At 46.6% G+C, this 19,394-nt stretch overlaps 1 protein-coding gene across 2 annotated transcripts; it reads left to right on the top strand.

Moving 5' to 3' along the window:
* The first annotated feature begins 1,411 nt into the window (after positions 1-1,411).
* On the top strand, positions 1,412-18,898 carry PPP1R14B (protein phosphatase 1 regulatory inhibitor subunit 14B). 2 transcript variants are annotated; one of them, XM_063944957.1, is made up of 5 exons: positions 1,412-1,644; positions 1,885-2,109; positions 18,195-18,278; positions 18,369-18,401; positions 18,599-18,898. In XM_063944957.1, the coding sequence occupies exons 2-5, from the start codon at positions 1,906-1,908 to the stop codon at positions 18,665-18,667; spliced, it is 390 nt and encodes a 129-aa protein (XP_063801027.1). In that variant the 5' UTR covers positions 1,412-1,644; positions 1,885-1,905; the 3' UTR covers positions 18,668-18,898. The 2 variants fall into 2 exon arrangements, with proteins under 2 accessions (XP_063801027.1, XP_063801028.1); XM_063944958.1 differs by lacking the exon at positions 1,412-1,644 and having other exon boundaries at positions 1,651-2,109.
* Positions 18,899-19,394: the final 496 nt, after the last annotated feature.

Below are 19,394 nucleotides of genomic sequence, written 5' to 3'. Positions count from 1 at the left end.
CTCTGGAGCTAATGGTGTCCAGTAGCCTAAGAAGCCCAAGCTGGCTGCAAGCAGGCAGGTTCGCTTCTTCTCCCCTTAGTCCCTCGATGCAGTGAGCCTGTTGCCAGCAGGTCTCACTGAAAATAAAAAACCTAAAACTAACTTTTCCTAAGAAGCTCAGGAGAGCCTCCTAGATTGCACCCAGCTCGGTCGGGCACAAAAATCTAACTGAGGCTTGGAGGAGGGTCATAGGGGGAGGAGCCAGTGCACACCAGGTAGTCCTAAAGCTTTTCTTTTTGTGCCCAGTCTCCTGCGGAGCCGCTATTCCCCATGGTCCTTACGGAGTTCCCAGCATCCACTAGGACGTCAGAGAAAGTAGGTTTTCTGCTGCTTGATAAATTTAGTTCCTTTGCAATCTCATAGAGTCCTGTGGGGATTACGATAAAGTGTGAAGAGTAGGGTAAAGCTGGATAAATCTGCATTAACGGTTTGATAAATAGGGAGAAGTGGCGATAGAGCCTTTTGCCAGCATTTACGCCAGCAAAATGGCTCTTCATAACGTGATAGAGCCCTATGGGGTCTATTTACTAAGCCTTGGATGAAGATAATGTCGATGGAGTTAAAGTGCCAGCCAATCGGCTCCCAACTGCCATGCCACAGGCTGTGTTTGAAAAATGACAGCAGCTGATTGGTTGGTACTTTATCTCCGTCCACTTTATTTCCATTCAAGGCTTAGTACATAGACCCCTAATGTCTGAAAGGTGCAGGCCATAGTAGAATTGACACAAGGCAACATACACCACAACAAACTCTAATAAGACAATGAATGGGTACAGCTATATACACTATCAGCATCAACATTCAAAAGGCTTTGAGAACGCTTTTAAATAGCTCAAGATTTAAAGGGCTAAAGCATCAGCACTTGCCCGTACAGTGATCAATTAATCATATAAACAATTGTTGCTTCTTCTGTACTATAGATTCTATTAAAGCATGATTACCATGGATGGATGCAACAAGCTACATGCAAAGATGGAACCATGCAGCCAATCAATAATTGTATCAATACAGATCCCTGCATCCGGACAACAAAGGAGGCACAGCCACAGCGTCGGGAGACGGAGGTACCCGTGCAGGGAGAGGGAGGTGGAGGGTAGCTGTGTGCCCAGAAGCCCGGCAATGGGAATGGGTATAAGAAGCAGTGCAGGGCAGAGGACATGTGCGCACGGGCTGCTGTATGAGACCCGGCAGAAGAGGGAGAGAGATCCTTTGTTAGAGAGCAGTGTGTGCACACTGACAGGAGGGGAGAGACAGAATACACCCAGCATATCGCAGAGACAGCTGCAGGGAGGAATGACACCAGGAATACACGGGACAGCTGCACCACAGGATACCCGAAAAGGGAGAGACAGCCCAGAAGGGGGAGCGTCTCTTTAAGAGGCAGGGAAAGGGAGGAACTAGTAGAGACGGACAGTAACAAAGGATATAGAGACAGACAGGAAGAGAGAAAGAGACGGCAGCTGCCCAGAGAGAATATTCCACGTGGGGGAGAGACAGTGCGGCTGCAGTGAAAGCTATGGAAGAGACAGATGCCTGATTAATAGAGTGTTTCACTGAGAGAGTCCCCGGGAGAGACTGCCACTGACACCTGGAACAGGACTTCTAGTAAGGACAAGAAGTATAGATACCGCCAGAGACGGCCACAGACAGGGCAGTCTCACTGACCCCGGCACCCACGTGTCTCTGCTTCCTAGTTACCAGCAGTCTCTTTTTCTCAGCGACTGTCACTTAGTCATTCACAAAAGACGGATCTTTAAAAAAGAAATGTAAAAAAAAAAAAATTGACGGCCTGTCTCTTTGTTCTTCCAGCTGTCACTTGACCTCCCTGTCTCTCTCTTACCCTAGCTGTCTCTCAGAAACTGCCCCATGGCCGCACTCAGTAGCCCCGGCTCCAGTCCCCACCCCACGTCCCCGCGTGTGTACTTCCAATCCCCGGGGGAGACAGCAGAACAGCCGGAGAGACGACACCCGGGCAAAGTGACAGTCAAGTATGACCGCAAGGAGTTGAGGAAGAGGCTGAGGCTGGAGGAGTGGATCCTGGAGCAGCTGGTGGGGTTATATGACTGCCAGGTGAGGGCAATAAACCGACCCCTGATGGGGCAATAACTTGTCTGTCTCGGTGTCACCTTCCCCCTCCTCTGCTGGGCATAATATAGACAATTAATAGTATAATTAGCAGAGCATAATGGCTAATCCTTATTGTGCAGTCAATGAGATTATAATTGACCATAGTCTGTGCCAGTAGATTAACTACACTGGGCAGCATTAATATCCCTCTGGCCTGCTGGCTGATTTATTCACTGTAATGAAAGGGAAGGCGCTCAGTGCCCAGTGTGAGCAGATCCTGTATCATGGCAGAACAGGGCGTGTGAGCTGGCAGTCTACTGGTGCCACACTGAGTCCCAGGGACAGCTGGGGAGCATCTGTCATGGACGTGTCACATGGGGCAATAGGAAGAGATTAAGGTGGGGGTGGCAGCACAAAGTTTAATGTTTATATGAAAAAATCCAAAATTCAGTGACTTAAAAAATTAAAAAAGATTTCCAAATGAATACTAGTGTTTATATAAACAGCATTTATCAGGAATATCATTTGAAAATATTTGCCTAAATATTTGATTTATCAAATATATGTCTGTCCTAATGTGTTTAGTTTCTGAACAGTATTATATGTTATACTAGGGTTAATTTGACAATACTGCTTGCAATCTAATATTAGTTTCTGGGGCACTGAGAAATAGTTTGACTTCTAAGTAATAATACATTTAATTATGTAATGTATGTATATAGAGAGAGAGAGTAATGTATGTGTATAGTAAGAGTTTTCATTATGTGAATACAGAAGAAGTGTGATGTATGGTGCCATGGTCTGGCATCTGCTAGATAACTTGAGGGATATTTACCACAGATGTGTACAGAGCTGTCGCATATAACGCCCTTATAAGAGTTTTATTTATTCTAAATTGTGTATAAATGTTTCCATTACTAGTGTTCATCTCCAGAGTGTAATGACCACTTTGTCTGCTTCCATACAGTAGACTGTGTTTCTGGTGTACAAAGTTACAGGACTAGGGTAGATCATAATAAAGCTTCTCGGTACATATTACTGTAGATTTATCTATACTATTTTTTTTAAAGTAGCATGTAAACATGCAAGAAAAAGGGAACTGTAACCAATAGGAGACCAGCTTAGACAGGAAATGACACAATGCCCCACAGACCTCATGAGTGGCCTGTTCCTCTGCAATTAACAAATCCTTGCTCTATCCTACAACCACTGCCACGAAGTATGAAGATAAGTTGTCCTGCTTTTACCATTATAGTCGGCTTTTGTTACACAGTAGTGCCCCAAAATACTTTCACTCCAGGCATTGGTTATAAGCTGTGGTTAGTTGGAAGAGTTAAGCTGGTAAGTGTAGTACACTATCTGCAGTGCCTACAAACACACAGAGGTCACAGCAAACATTTAATTTGTCTGCATTAGCGTTTGGGGCAGTGTGTATGTGAGGTGTTTAGTGCACACCTGGGTGGGAATGTAATAGGGTGTGAGAATCAGAAAGTGAGAGATTTTGTGAGTTCTGTGTTGTTTTTTTAAAGTGGCAATCATTTACATGACAAATCAACCTGGTTTTGCCATGTAAATGATTGCCACTTAAAAAAAAAAAAAAAAAACAGGAGAACTTGTAAAATTTCTCACTTTCTGATTCTCACACCCTATTACATTCCCCCCATGGTGTTCAATGCATGCATTGCATGTGTCTGAATGTATACTATTGTGGGGCCTAATTCAGATCTGGTCGCAGCAACAAATTTGTTAGCTAATGGGCAAAACCATGTGCACTGCAAGGGGGGGAGGGTGGGGGGGAGATATAACAACATGTGCAGAGAGAGATTCGGGTGGGGTGTGTTCAAACTGAAATCTAAATTGTATGGTAAAAATAAAGCAGCCAGTATTTACCCTGCACAGAAACAAAATAACCCACACAAATCTAACTCTCTCTGCAACTGTTATATCTGCCTCCCCTGCAGTGCACATGGTTTTGCCCATTAGCTAACAAATTTGCTGCATCGATCGGATCTGGATTAGGCCCCTGGTATCAGAATGGGATCAGTACGAAATCCCGCTGGACGGGATCCCGGCGGTCGGAATACCGACACCGGAATCCCAACCAGCACAATCCCGACAGGGGGGCGAGCGCAACGCAGCCCCTTGCGGGCACTAATTTATTCTTCCTCTATGGGTGTCGTGGACACCCACGGAGGGAGAATATGTCGGGGTTGTGCCGGTCGGGATTCCGGCCGGCGGGATCTTGACCGCATCCCATCTGAATGACCCTAACTCAAATAACCATGTAAATCCTTGTGTGATGTATGTGCAGTGCCAGCCTCTTAGCCTATTTGTGTTGCTGCGCGTTCTGTAGAGCCAAGTGAGTATATATTCTGTAAAGGCCCATACACACTAAATGAGCCCTCTCCTACGCCGATATTGCATACACACTTGTCGATGCCAGGGAGAAGGGGGGGGGGGGGGGGCGGGGGGAACAACGCATGGCTGTCATTAACGAGGACCTCTTTCGTCTGTACATGTTCAGACAAGGGAGGGGGTCGTTACTGACATTGAGTGTACACACTAGACGAGATTGTAAAAGATCTCGCTCAGATTGGCCCTTCTGAGCGAGATCTTTTACTTTCTCATCTAGTGTGTATGGGCCTTAAGTTTATGTATATGACCGGTTTAGGCATTGGAACTGGGGTGTGGGGTAAGGGGACTACTCACCACCCAAATATTTAAGAGGCACCAGTCAATGAACTTGGTTGCAGGGTGCAATGCTGGTGCAATCTAGGCTTACAACGGACAATGTCAGGATGGAGATAAGCCCCTTTCCGGCTGCTCCACCGCCTCCTTCTCCACAGCCATCCTCCGCCCCATCTCCTGGGTCCTCCTGCACCCAGCTACAGACCCTGCAGTGTTGTGTGACTGTTTACTCTGGGACCAGACCTGCCCCCTTCACAACTCCCACTTCATATGTTTCTCTCCTCTCTACCCTCCCCCCTCGATAGGTAGATAGAGATATCTATATAAAAAGGCAGCTGGTGTGGCAGGTAAGGCCAGCTGGCCCTGAGGGGGTGACATTTCAGCAATTTGAGGGCACCAAAATGAAATAAAAACCTGCCCCAACATAGAAATGTGGCGCCCCTGATGATGGGGGTAATGTTTGTGTGCCATGATGCAGTTTGTGTGCCATGATGGGGGTCTCTGGATGTATAACTTCATAGAGCAGCATCTTAAAACGTACCTGTTTTATGTCCAGTAGGGTGGCCAATCCCGGGCCATTTTTTCAATTCCGGGAATCGGGATTGAAAAATTATCAATCCCAGGATTCCCAGGATTGTCTGCTTTTCAGTATGTCCCAACCCTCCTGCCCTGACCAGCACAGATAACTAACAGTAATCTGGACAGGAGGGGGGGTGGTCCACTTGCTGTGAGGTCCGGCGGCTGGGCGGGCAGTGCAGCCGTGAGGTCCGGCGGCTGGGCGGGCAGTGCAGCCGTGAGGTCCGGCGGCTGGGTGGGCAGTGCAGCCGTGACCTCTGACTTCACATCACGCTGCGCAGTGCGCCCAGCCGGAGCGAGGTGGAGCCGGGCAGCGTCTGAGTCTCCTGAGGACGCTCAACGCTGCCTGGCATAGAAAATACTAAAGTGGTGGCAAATCACGAAATCGGAAGCTCCAATCCCCCAATTTTAGGCCGGGATCCCGCTGATCCCTGGATTGGCCACCCTAATGTCCAGTATACGGAGCATAGCTCAGAAGGAGGTGCAGTGGGAGTGGGTTCATCTGTGCACATGTCATTTTTACTACACACTCATTAAGTTATAAGTAAGTCAGAGCATCTACTCCTTTCAAAGCTGCTTACACACAGTAAGAGATGAAGTGTGCGCAGATAGAACCACTTGTAGCCAAACAGAGGATTGTACTGTATATGATGGCACAGATTATTTCAGTTCTGTGTGTTTATATGTGAACAAAATTAAAATGCAAGTAGAAAGCCCAACATGCAGCAAGTTCAAACATGTAGGTATCACAGCACAGAGTAGTGATGTGCAGTTCCTGTTGGACTGGTGTCCGCTGCATATCACACAGTTCATATATCCGGCTTCATCTTCAGTTGATGCTCAAACTTTTCATCTTCAGTTATGAACGGTAACGACAGTCATCTTGTAGGTAATCAGGCCATTGAGATGTTGACAGCAGTACAGAGTATTTGAGGAGGTGACTTTGTCAGCAGGCAGAACTTGTCTGAAGCAGTGACCTATTTATTCGTGTAGGTGGTGTCATCACCATCCTTGCGTACTCCGCCAATTGCATATCCTGGGTGAGAACAGATAGACAGCGTCTTCAGAGCCTGGTGCTTTGTGACGGAGAAGCCCTCACTTCAAACCATCTCCACAGAAGCCATTACATGCTTATAAATGATGATCTTTTGTAGCTGAAAAGTGCGGTATTCAAGCTCTTCTGCGTGACACAACCCTAAAGCCGGGTACACACTAGACTATTTCGTGAACAGTCTGGGTGATTCCGACACATCGCACGGTGGTGATGCTTTTGCATGTTTCTAGTAGCCCTTTGCCTACTAGCTGCGAAGGCAGGCGGCTACCTGCCATGTTTTGGGTTGCAGCAGCTGTGTGTGATGTCATGCAGCCACCCCACCCCGCAAACGGTCCGGACACGTCTGCGTTGTCTGAACTGCACCCCTCAACGCAGATTGAACACCCCTTTAACGCCGCCGCAACGCTTCCTCCCACCCGCAAACTCCTCTGCCTGTCAATCAGACAAAGGCGTTCCCACAGGTGAGATGCCGTTGCATCTCAATGTGTGTGCACACAGTGCGGCTGCTGCCCAGGCGCACACTTCATCTGTCTGCAGCCCGCAACCACAGTCGTAGCAGCGTCCGGGTCTGAATCGGCCCCATTGTCAACGACGGCATACTCCTGGATGTGACTACCGCCGATATCTTTTGTAAGATGCACTATATCGTTTGTCAGGGTGTTCAAGGGAAATCATTGAGGACATTGCATCGTTTGCAAGTTGTTTAGTGCGCACCTAGTATAAGTGTCTGTGACTGAGGCCGTGCCCTGATGTGTGCAGGGAGTCTGGTCATGTGAGAAGACCTATGGACAGTTAAACAATGGAGGAAGGGTGGCCCCCTAACTGATATTAAACTCGAGCCAAACTAATAAACAAGTTTGTGGTGTCAAATGCAACTTTTAAGTAAATCTATGATTACACATCGCAGACGACACTCTACAGCACAGGTTCTCAAACTCGGTCCTCAGGACCCCACACAGTGCATGTTTTGCAGGTCTCCTCACAGAATGACAAGTGAAATAATTAGTTCCACCTGTGGACCTTTTAAAATGTGTCAGTGAGTAATTAATACACCTGTGCACTTGCTGGGTTACCTGCAAAACATGCACTGTGTGGGGTCCTGAGGACCGAGTTTGAGAACCACTGGTCTACAGGGTTTCCATGTCAGTCTGATGTACACGCCAAGGTACTTTTTTCAGCAAGACTTCTAGTACAACAAAAATTTAAGCCCAATCATTCTTTTATTAGGTGCCACAAGGGTCTAGAACACAATGAAGGCATCCATTTTTAGGTTGTAATAATATTGATAAGAATAAGTACCTCACCAATTACAGGCCCCATTATTATTAATCAGTGTCAAAGTGATGTGCATAGTACCTATGAATTGGAATCTTGCGGAATGGAAGCTACACACTGTGTGAAGGTGACTGGTTTACTCTAAACCAGTGGTTCTCAAACTCGGTCCTCAGGACCCCACACGGTGCATGTTTTGCAGGTAACCCAGCAAGTGCACAGGTGTATTAATTACTCACTGACACATTTTAAAAGGTCGACAGGTGGAGCTAATTATGTCACTTGTGATTCTGTGAGGAGACCTGCAAAACATGCACCGTGTGGGGTCCTGAGGACCAAGTTTGAGAACCTGTGCTCTAAACAGATCTGTGAATAGACGGGATGTGATGTATCACCTGTGTTACGACCAGATATTTTGTTTTGCATTAACCTTTTCCCAGTCTGTATGTGGTTCATCATCTACTGCTCAGGTATAAATATGCATTGAAATGTACTGGCAGGAACATAATCATTGTGCTTCTCAGAAACTTTGACACCTTTGCTGAAGCCAGAAAGGATTTTGCTGGGTCCCTATTGCCGTCAATGAGGACCATACCACTAACGCCATATATAGATGGTGTAAGCAGCACTGTGTCAAACAGCTAAACTTACTGCTGTTTGTTAATACAGAATGGAGGACTCAACTCCTTCAGCGAGTGCAAAAGGGGTTATATCTCATTCTTAAGTGGAGCCCATTGACTGTGGAAGATCACTTAAGATTATTTTCACATCTTTATCCCAGAGCAATAATTTGTTTATATTCAGTCTATTTTTGCTTACAAGGGAGATACCTCCTGGTTTGGCAGGTAGCACACACATCGTGGTAAGTTTTATCTTAACACTGCGATTTAGAGTGAGCTATAAGGTGCTCCCCTCATATCTCAATTTAAATGCCTTCTCCCTGCAGTGCAACACAGATTTGCAAAAAGAAAAAAAAATGCATCACCTAGCTGGATTTACTCCTAACAATATGGGGTATATTCAATTGCAATCGAAAACTGCCGTCTGTCGAAAAGACGGCAGTTTTCGACTTTTTAAGGTCGAATCGTGATTCGACCTATTCAGAGCTTTTCGACAAGTCAAGGCATTCGACTTGTCGAAAAGCACGTGGATCGGCGGAATAGCTGCCGATCCACGCGTTGATGTCGAAAACGGGGTCAAATCCGACAGGTTTTGGCCCCGTTTTCGACCATCTCAATCTGACATCAAAATGATGTCGGAATGAGATGGACCCGGAGGAGGCGAGGGGGGGGGGGGGGGGGAGCCGCAGAGAGACGGGGGGACAGCGGGCGGGCATACAGGAGATCAGCGCTGCAGCTGGATGTCACTCACCCGCCCGACCCCACAGCAGCTTCCACCGGGCTCCAGCACGCTGCTGGAGCTGGGTGGAAGCTGCCGTGAGGTCGGGCGGGTGAGTGACATCCTGCGCGCTGATCTCTTCTGGCTGCCGCCGGCTCACCCCCCCCGCGGCTCACCCCCCCTCGCCTCCTCTGGGTCCCATCTAAAATTCGACTTGAAAAAGTCTAATTTTAGATGGGATTGAATAGGGGTTGTTGGATCCATTCCGACAAATACATGTCAGAATGGATCCGACTTTAATTGAATATACCCCTATATATGCTGGGTACACACTATGCTTTATGGGGGTAATTCAGACCTGATCGCTAGGGTGAGTTTTTTGCAGCCCTGCGATCAGATAGTCGCCGCCTACAGGGGGATGGGTAAAGCCTGTGCAAGTGTGCGTTCGCTTCTTTAGTAGAGCTGCACAAACATCAGTTTGTGCAGTCTCTGCACAGCTCAGGACTTAATCAGCCGCTGCAATGGATTCCTGGTGATCGGGGCCGGAGCTGATGTCACCCTCCCTCCAAACGCCTGAGCCCGCCTGTGTTTTTCCGGATACTCCTGCAAAACTGTCAGTTGACACCGACAATTGACTTCCTGTCAATCTCCTTGCGATCACCCGTGCAATTGTTTTTTTCGCACCATCCCGTTGCTAGGCACCAATGCATGGTGCTGTTGTGCGACGCGCCGGCGCATTGCGTTGCATGCTCAGTTCAGATCTGATCATCCGCTGTGAGAAGATGCACAGCAGCGATCGGGTCTGAATTGCCCCCTACGTCATTCTAACAGCCTGCAAACTGTGTGTACAGAGGATATCTCTGAACGACGTCAGTCACACATCAGGTCAGCCCTACAGCACAGCAGATGCCAATATGGCAGACATATTGGTGCCTCTGTGTGTACGGTTGACCCGCCGACCGAGCAATGGGTTGGCCACAGAATCCATTGGATATGACGTCTGAAATGGAGGGCATGTTCACATGGGTCTGCTGCCAGACAGTTCAGGTGGGCGATTGGTAAGGGTGTTTGCACAAGATGGTCAGATCAGTTGGTGGATCGGCCAGTGTGTTCCCAGCCTAAGTGAGGCACTTTTACCTGTAATATTATAACTAGAACGATGTATTCATTTATTTGGATGTGACTCCATATACAATACTAGATTGCCCATTTCTTCATTACATAGGAATTCCCAGCATACTGTACCTTTTCTGTCTCACACATTACCTTTTCCTTAGTATAGTAGCTATACAAAACTACAGTCATGCTGTCAGTGGCTTAGTTCATGCCTCTGTAGTACTGTGAGCCTTCACACTAGGATTACCTGTTGTTATTTTCCCCTTTAATTGATGGGGATCCGTTATGGATTCCGGCAGTCGGAATACCGACGTCGGCATTCCGAATGATGGCATCCTGATCGACCTCAGCCGGGAAGGGGGGAGGCTATGTTTAGGCTGCGGGGGAGGATTAAGCTGCAGGGAGTTAGGTGTTAGGGTTAGGCTGCGAAAAGGGAGGGTTAGGGGGGAGGGTAAACATACTAATCTGACCCCTGTCTGGATTCTTGGCATTGGGATGCCAGTGTCAGTCATATGACCGCCAGCATATCATATGTATTCTAATCCAGCAGTTCTCAAACTCGGTCCTCAGGACCACACTCGGCTCAAGTTTTCCAGATCACCTAGCAGGTGCACAGGTGTACTCATTACACACTGACACATTTTAAAAGATCCACAAGTGGAGTTAATTATTTCACTTGCGATTCTGTGAGAAGACCTGGAAAACATGAGAACCTGTGTTCTAATCAGTGTCCTGGGTACACAGGATGAAACAAGCTCTAATGCCTATTTGGCCAAATGGGACAGATGTGTCTTTTACCCAATGACGGCAAAACAAAGTGCCTATTCTATTTCCTGGTGAGCCAGTGACTGAGTACTGTTTTCACTAGAAATTATGTGTAACAGTGCTTGGTAAATAAACCCCTAAGTACTCAGTCAGTCAGCTACAGCATTTTGCCAGATAAAGTCTGATTTTACAGGACTGGTGTTTTCCAGGGAAGAACGGTTGCTTATCTGGACACACAACTGCAATGTCCAATGACCTGGGCTGCAAGTGTGGCCAGCATTTTGCTGCAGTTTGTAGTTTGTGCAGCTTGCTTATCCTGTAGAAAAGGAACCAACGCTCTTGGAAGTACATTCCAGTTTATAGATGGACCATGATTAAAAGAATAAGCTACATGTTGCAGTGATGCCTGCTCAATGATCGGTCAGCCGTATGTATATATCAATACAAGGATGAATAATCTTGCATGATTTGTAGGCTAAACTTGTCACTGTGGATTATCATATACTTTATTGTACTGCAGTTGCTATAGTATAACTTAGACAGTACATTTATTACTTTTTCTCTATCGTCCTAAGTGGATGCTGGGGTTCCTGAAAGGACCATGGGGAATAACGGCTCCGCAGGAGACAGGGCACAAAAAAGTAAAGCTTTTACCAGATCAGGTGGTGTGCACTGGCTCCTCCCCCTATGACCCTCCTCCAGACTCCAGTTAGATTTTGTGCCCGAACGAGAAGGGTGCAATCTAGGTGGCTCTCCTAAAGAGCTGCTTAGAGAAAGTTTAGCTTAGGTTTTTTACTTTACAGTGAGTCCTGCTGGCAACAGGATCACTGCAACGAGGGACTTAGGGGAGAAGTAGTGAACTCACCTGCGTGCAGAGTGGATTTGCTGCTTGGCTACTGGACACTAGCTCCAGAGGGACGATCACAGGTACAGCCTGGATGGTCACCGGAGCCGCGCCGCCGGCCCCCTTGCAGACGCTGAAGAGAGAAGAGGTCCAGAATCGGCGGCTGAAGACTCCTGAGTCTTCATAAAGGTAGCGCACAGCACTGCAGCTGTGCGCCATTTTCCTCTCAGCACACTTCACACAACAGTCACTGAGGGTGCAGAGCGCTGGGGGGGGCGCTCTGAGAGGCAAATAAAAACCTTATTAGAGGCAAAAAATACCTCACATATAGCCCACAGAGGCTATATGGAGATATTTAACCCCTGCCTAACTTCAAAAATAGCGGGAGACGAGCCCGCCGAAAAAGGGGCGGGGCCTATCTCCTCAGCACACAGCGCCATTTTCTCTCACAGAAAAGCTGGAGAGAAGGCTCCCAGGCTCTCCCCTGCACTGCACTACAGAAACAGGGTTAAAACAGAGAGGGGGGGCACTGATTTTGGCGATATTGTATATATATAAAAGATGCTATAAGGGAGAAACACTTATATAAGGTTGTCCCTATATAATTATAGCGTTTTTGGTGTGTGCTGGCAGACTCTCCCTCTGTCTCCCCAAAGGGCTAGTGGGTCCTGTCCTCTGTCAGAGCATTCCCGGTGTGTGTGCTGTGTGTCGGTACGTGTGTGTCGACATGTATGAGGACGATGTTGGTGAGGAGGCGGAGAAATTGCCTGTAATGGTGATGTCACTCTCTAGGGAGTCGACACCGGAATGGATGGCTTATTTAGAGAATTACGTGAGAATGTCAACACGCTGCAAGGTCGGTTGACGACATGAGACGGCCGACAATCTATTAGGACCGGTCCAGGCGTCTCAGAAACACCGTCAGGGGTTTTAAAAACGCCCATTTACCTCAGTCGGTCGACACAGACACAGACACGGACACTGAATACAGTGTCGACGGTGAATAAACAAACGTATTTCTCATTAGGGCCACACGTTAAGGGCAATGAAGGAGGTGTTACGTGTTTCTGATACTACAAGTACCACAAGAAAGGGTATTATGTGGGAGTGAAAAAACTACCTGTAGTTTTTCCTGAATCAGATAAAATAAAATGAAGTGTGTGATGATGCGTAGGGTTACCCCGATAGCAAATATTGGCGTTATACCCTTTCCCGCCAGAAATTAGGGTACGTTGGGAAACACCCCTTAGGGTGATAAGGCGCTCACACGCTTATCAAGTGGCGTTACCGTCTCCAGATACGGCCGCCCTCAAGGAGCCAGCTGATAGGAAGCTGGAAAAATATCCTAAAAAGTATATACACACATACGGTGGTTATACTGCGACCAGCGATCGCCATCAGCCTGGAGATGCAGTGCTGGGTTGGCTTGGTCGGATTCCCTGACTGAAAATATTTTATTCATGTAGAGCATTTAATAGGATGCATTCTATATATATGTATGTGAGATGCACAGAGGGATATTTGCTCTCTGGCATCAAGATAAGTGCGTTGTCCATATCTCCCAGAAGATGTCAGGGACACGACAGTGGTCAGGTGATACAGATCCCATACGGCAGATGGAAGTATTGCTGTATAAAGGGAAGGAGTTATTTGGGGGTCGGTCCATCGGACCTGGGGACCACAGCAACAGCTGGGAAATCCAACCTTTTTTACCCCAAGTTACATCTCAGCTAAAAAAGACACCGTCTTTTCAGCCTCAATCTTTCCTTTCCCATGAGGGCATGCAGGCAAAAGGCCAGTCATATCTGCCCAGACATAGAGGTAAGGGAAGTAGACTGCAGCAGGCAGCCCTTTCCCAGGAAAAGAAGCCCTCCACCGCGTCTGCCAAGTCCTCAGCATGACGCTGGGGCCGTGCAAGCGGACTCAAGGTGGGGGGGTAGTCTCAAGAGTCTCAGGGCGCAGTGGGATCACTCGCAAGTTGACCCCTAGATCGTACGAGTATTATCCCAGGGGTAAAGATTGGAGAGTCGAGACATCTTCTCCTCGCAGGTTCCTGAAGTCTGCTTTACCAACGGCTCCCTCCGACAGGGAGGCAGCATTGGAAACAATTCACAAGCTGTATATCCAGCAGGTGATAATCAAAGTACCCCTCCTACGACAAGGAAAAGGGTATTATTTTTCCACACTATATTGTGGTACTGAAGCCAGACGGCTTGGTGACACATAGTCTAAATCTAAAATGTTTTGAACACTTACATAAAAGGTTCAAATCGAGATAAAGTCACTCAGAGCAGTGATAGCGAACCGGAAAAAAGGGGACTATATGGTGTCCCTGGACATCAAGGATTACCTCCATGTCCAAATTTTGTCCTTCTCATCAAGGGTACCTCTGGTTCGTGGTACAGAACTGTCAATATCAGTTTCAGACGATGCCGTTTGAATTATCCACGGCACCCCGGGCCTTTTTACCAAGGTAATGGCCGAAAAGATGTTTCTTCAAAGAAAAAAGGCATCTAAATTATCCCTTACTTGCACGACCTAAAAAGGGCAAGTTCCAGAGAACAGTTGGAGGTCGGCAGAGCACTATCTAAAGTAGTTCTTCGACGGCACGACTGGATTCTAAATATTCCAAGAATCGCAGCTGTTTTCCGACGATACGTCTGCTGTTCCTAGGGATGATTCTGGACACGGTTCAGAAAAAGGTTTTTCTTCCCGAGGAAAAAGCCAAGGAGTTATCCGACCTGTCAGGAACCTCCTAAAACCAGGAAAGGTGTCTGTACATCAATGCACAAGAGTCCTGGGAAAAATGGTGGCTTTTTACGAAGCAATTCCATTCGGCAGATTCCATGCAAGAATTTTCCAAAGGGATCTGTTGGACAAATGGTCAGGGTCGCATCCTCAGATGCACCTGCGAATAACCCTGTCGCCAAGGACAAGGGTATATCTTCTGTGGTGGTTGCAAAAGGCTCATCTATTGGAGGGCCGCAGATTCGGCATACAGGATTTGATCCTGGTGACCACGGACGCCAGCCTGAGAGGTTGGGGAGCAGTCACACAAGGAAGAAACTTCCAGGGGGTATGGACGAACCTGGAAAAGTCTCTTCACATAAACATTCTGGTACTAAGAGCAATCTAAAATGCTCTAAGCCAGGCGGAACCACTCCTGCAAGGAAAACCGGTGTTGATTCAGTCGGACAACATCACGGCGGTCGCCCATGTAAACAGACAGGGCGGCACAAGAAGCAGGAGTGCAATGGCAGAAGCTGCCAAGATTCTTCGCTGGGCGGAGAATCACGTAATAGCACTGTCAGCAGTGTTCTTCCCGGGCGTGGACAACTGGGAAGCAGACTTCCTCAGCAGACACGATATTCACCCGGGAGAGGGGGGTCTTCATCCAGAAGTCTTCCACATGCTAATAAACTGTTGGGAAAGACCAATGGTAGACATGATGGCGTCTCGCCTCAACAAGAAACTGGACAAGTATTGCGCCAGGTCAAGAGATCCACAGGCAATAGCTGTGGACGCACTGGTAACACCTTGGGTGTACAAATCAGTATATGTGTTTCCTCCTCTGCCTCTCATACCAAAGGTATTGAAGATTATACGGTGAGGAGGAGTAAGAACAATACTAGTGGCTCCGGATTGGCCAAGAAGGACTTGGTACCCGGAACTTCAAGAGTTGGTCACGGACGACCCGTGCCCTCTACTTCTGAGAAGGGACCTGCTACAACAGGGTCCCTGTCTCTTTCAAGACTTACCGCGGCTGCGTTTGACGGCATGGCGGTTGAACGCCAGATCCTAAAAGGGAAAGGCATTCCAGAAGAAGTCATTCCTACCTTGATTAAGGCAAGGAAGGAAGTCACCGCGAAACATTATCACCGCATTTGGCGAAAATATGTCGCGTGGTGCGAGGATCGGAGTGTTCCGACGGAGGAATTTCAACTGGGTCGTTTCCTACATTTCCTACAATCAGGATTGTCTATGGGTCTCAAATTGAGATCTATTAAGGTTCAAATTTCGGCCCTGTCAATATTCTTCCAAAAAGAATTGGCCTCAGTTCCTGAGGTACAGACTTTTGTTAAAGGAGTACTGCATATACAGCCTCCTGTGGTGCCTCCGGTGGCACCGTGGGATCTAAATGTAGTTTTAGATTTCCTCAAATCCCATTGGTTTGAACCATTGAAAAAGGTGGATTTTAAATATCTCACATGGAAAGTGACTATGTTACTGGCCCTGGCTTCCGCCAGGAGAGTATCTGAATTGGCGGCTTTATCTTATAAAAGCCCTTATCTAATCTTCCATTCGGATAGGGCAGAACTGAGGACTCGTCCGCATTTTCTCCCTAAGGTGGTATCAGCGTTTCACCTGAACCAACCTATTGTGGTGCCTGCGGCCACTGGCGACTTGGAGGACTCCAAGTTGTTGGACGTTGTCAGAGCCTTAAAAATATACATTTCAAGGACGGCTGAAGTCAGAAAATCTGACTCGCTGTTGTTACTATATGCACCCAACAAGTTGGGTGCCCCTGCTTCTAAGCAGACGATTGCTCGTTGGATTTGTAACACAATTCAACTTGCTCATTCTGTGGCAGGCCTGCCACAGCCTAAATCTGTTAAGGCCCATTCCACAAGGAAGGTGGGCTCATCTTGGGCGGCTGCCCGAGGGGTCTCGGCATTACAATTCTGCCGAGCAGCTACGTGGTCGGGGGAAAACACGTTTGTAAAATTCTACAAATTTGATACCCTGGCAAAAGAGGACTTGGAATTCTCTCATTCGGTGCTGCAGAGTCATCCGCACTCTCCCGCCCGTTTGGGAGCTTTGGTATAATCCCCATGGTCCTTTCAGGAACCCCAGCATCCACTTAGGACGATAGAGAAAATAAGAATTTACTTACCGATAATTCTATTTCTCGGAGTCCGTAGTGGATGCTGGGCGCCCATCCCAAGTGCGGATTATCTGCAATACTGTACATAGTTATTGTTAACAAATTCGGGTTATATTGTTAAGGAGCCATCTTTAAGAGGCTCTTTCTGTTATCATACTGTTAACTGGGTTTAGATCACAAGTTGTACGGTGTGATTGGTGTGGCTGGTATGAGTCTTACCCGGGATTCAAATTGCCTCCCTTATTGTGTACGCTCGTCCGGGCACAGTACCTAACTGGAGTCTGGAGGAGGGTCATAGGGGGAGGAGCCAGTGCACACCACCTGATCTGGTAAAAGCTTTACTTTTTTGTGCCCTGTCTCCTGCGGAGCCGTTATTCCCCATGGTCCTTTCAGGAACCCCAGCATCCACTACGGACTCCGAGAAATAGAATTATCGGTAAGTAAATTCTTATTATATAGGTGTAGTGGTATATGTCATGACATTTAATTTGCCTAGATGGACTTTAATTTTCTATTCTTAAAAACTGTAGGCTTTTTAATTCATAGGCCTTATGAGTCTGGTGATGAGGATGTCCTCACTTTAACCTGGTGTGGATGGGGGGGGTTTAAACTCAAAGGAAACCTGTCATAGGCATTTGAAGGTGTTTTTGCTTTCTTGTGCCTATTGGAGTAAATAGGGGTTGGTGGAACGTTACAGATACATTATGTGAAGCATGAAAGCAATTCAAATTCAGTAATAAAAGACTCTCTAGGTGCAGGCATGAAAGTGATGGGCCCTACACACTTGGCAACCCGCCGCCGAGCTGGGCGACGCGGGGTGGAGGTGACGGGGGGGAGTGAAGTCTCTTCACTCCACCCGGCTCCATAGCAGTGCATGCTAATATGGACGAGATTGTCCATATTGGCCTGCATGCATAAGCGACCCAGGACCACCGATGACCGTGCGCGGGGCCGCGCATCGTTCATCGTTGGTGCCTAAACACTGAACGATATGAACAAGTTCTCGTTCATTAATAAGCAAGTACGTTCATATCGTTCAGTTACATCTTTGTGTGTAGGGCCCTTAAATGTCAGTAGTACTTGTGACCTTTAGTGTTACATGATGATCAGTGCTGGACCCAGGGCCTTTTCTGCAGATGTCCAATCATGTGCTACCGTTACCAGCTCTCAGGGCTACAGCAAATGCAGCTGTTCCAATGCCTATAGTGAGGAATGGTTGGAGGGCCACTGGGGGCCATAACACTGGATTGTTATCCATTGGGAGGATGTCCTTTGGGGCAAAGACTGTTTGCATAATATTGTCCTTTTATGTCCTGACAATCCTCATTATCCAATGGAAGTCCTTCCTAGATCTAATAATTTCTATATTACTCTTTGCTTTATCAGTAACCTACTGTAGTTACATCTGAAATGCACACATCGCTGCAGCCATGTATGGTGTACCCTAATAAGACTGTTGTAGTCGGAAAGGCTGTATTGTCTCGAAGTGGAGACACATTTGATATCCGTGACTGTAGCTGATTTTATACCCTCACTATATCTGTCTGCAGGAAGAAGAGATCCCAGAACTTGAAATTGATGTGGATGAGTTATTAGACATGGAGACTGATCAGCAGAGAGGAGAGAGAATGAAAGTGAGTATAGAGACAGTATTTGTGGGAGTTCCTAGTTCATGAATTCTAGCTGTCTGACATCCTTATACTTCCGTCCCTTCTATTTTACAGGAACTTCTTAATGACTGTTACAAACCAACAGAGGTGAGTGTCCTTCCTTATTTAACAAACGTGGGTTTAATAAGTTGCTGATTGTAACAGATGACTGTATACTAGAGAATGATGGCAGAATACTGATTAATAGAATAATTAAAGTTTGTCTTCATATATTTTAGTACAGATTTGAACTTAATGTAGGAGTAATAGAAAATAACTCTTAATTACAATTCTTAATTGGACAGGCCTTTATAGCTGGGTTACTTGAGAAGATTCAGGGAATGCAGAAGCTGAGTACACCCCAGAAAAAGTGATTGACTTGAAAGTGGGAGAGAGAAGACAGCGCCTCCACATCATCCTGGTAGAAGTGCAGTATTGCAGGCTGTCAGGGTCACGGGCACCCCCTGCGCAGGTGGAATTTGAGTGGCTGCGAGCAGTTCACTTGGAGATGCAATGCAGGGGAACCTTTTTTTTTGTTGGTTTTTTTTATATGATGTTTTTGTAGAAATCTTTTATTAATTAAATAAAAATGTAATTAAGTGTTATGTGAATATGGATCTGTTCTTACTGCTCTCAATATTCTATACCAAAACTGGTTTCTCTGTGGCTGATTTTCCTCCCCAGAACAAATCTGGTCTTGTCTATTGTATTGAATCTTCTGCTCTCTCTTGGGGCCACTGCCTGGTGATAATACCGTAGAGAGCAGACAACGCTAAGGATAGTAAACATGATAAGTTTGCACATTACACAATTGCTTAAATGTAGTTGCATGTGGGCTGGAGCTCTAGTGATTAGAAAGGTGGAGTGCTATTTACAAATATCTCTTTCCTGAACCTTAAAGTGGGCCATGTCACATAGATACAATAGTTGTTGTTTTTTTAAATCGCTGCCTTGCTGATTTGATTTTTACTAACCATGAATTGAAATAAATAAATATATATATATATATATATATATATATATATATATATATATATATATATATATATTATATAATATATATATATATATATATATATATATATTAGAGAATGTGCAAGC

This window comes from Pseudophryne corroboree, chromosome 11 (genome assembly GCF_028390025.1).
Source record: "Pseudophryne corroboree isolate aPseCor3 chromosome 11, aPseCor3.hap2, whole genome shotgun sequence".
Lineage (NCBI taxonomy): Eukaryota > Metazoa > Chordata > Amphibia > Anura > Myobatrachidae > Pseudophryne > Pseudophryne corroboree.
Note: the sequence above shows the minus strand (reverse complement) of the source record. Positions and strands in the feature narration are given on the sequence as shown.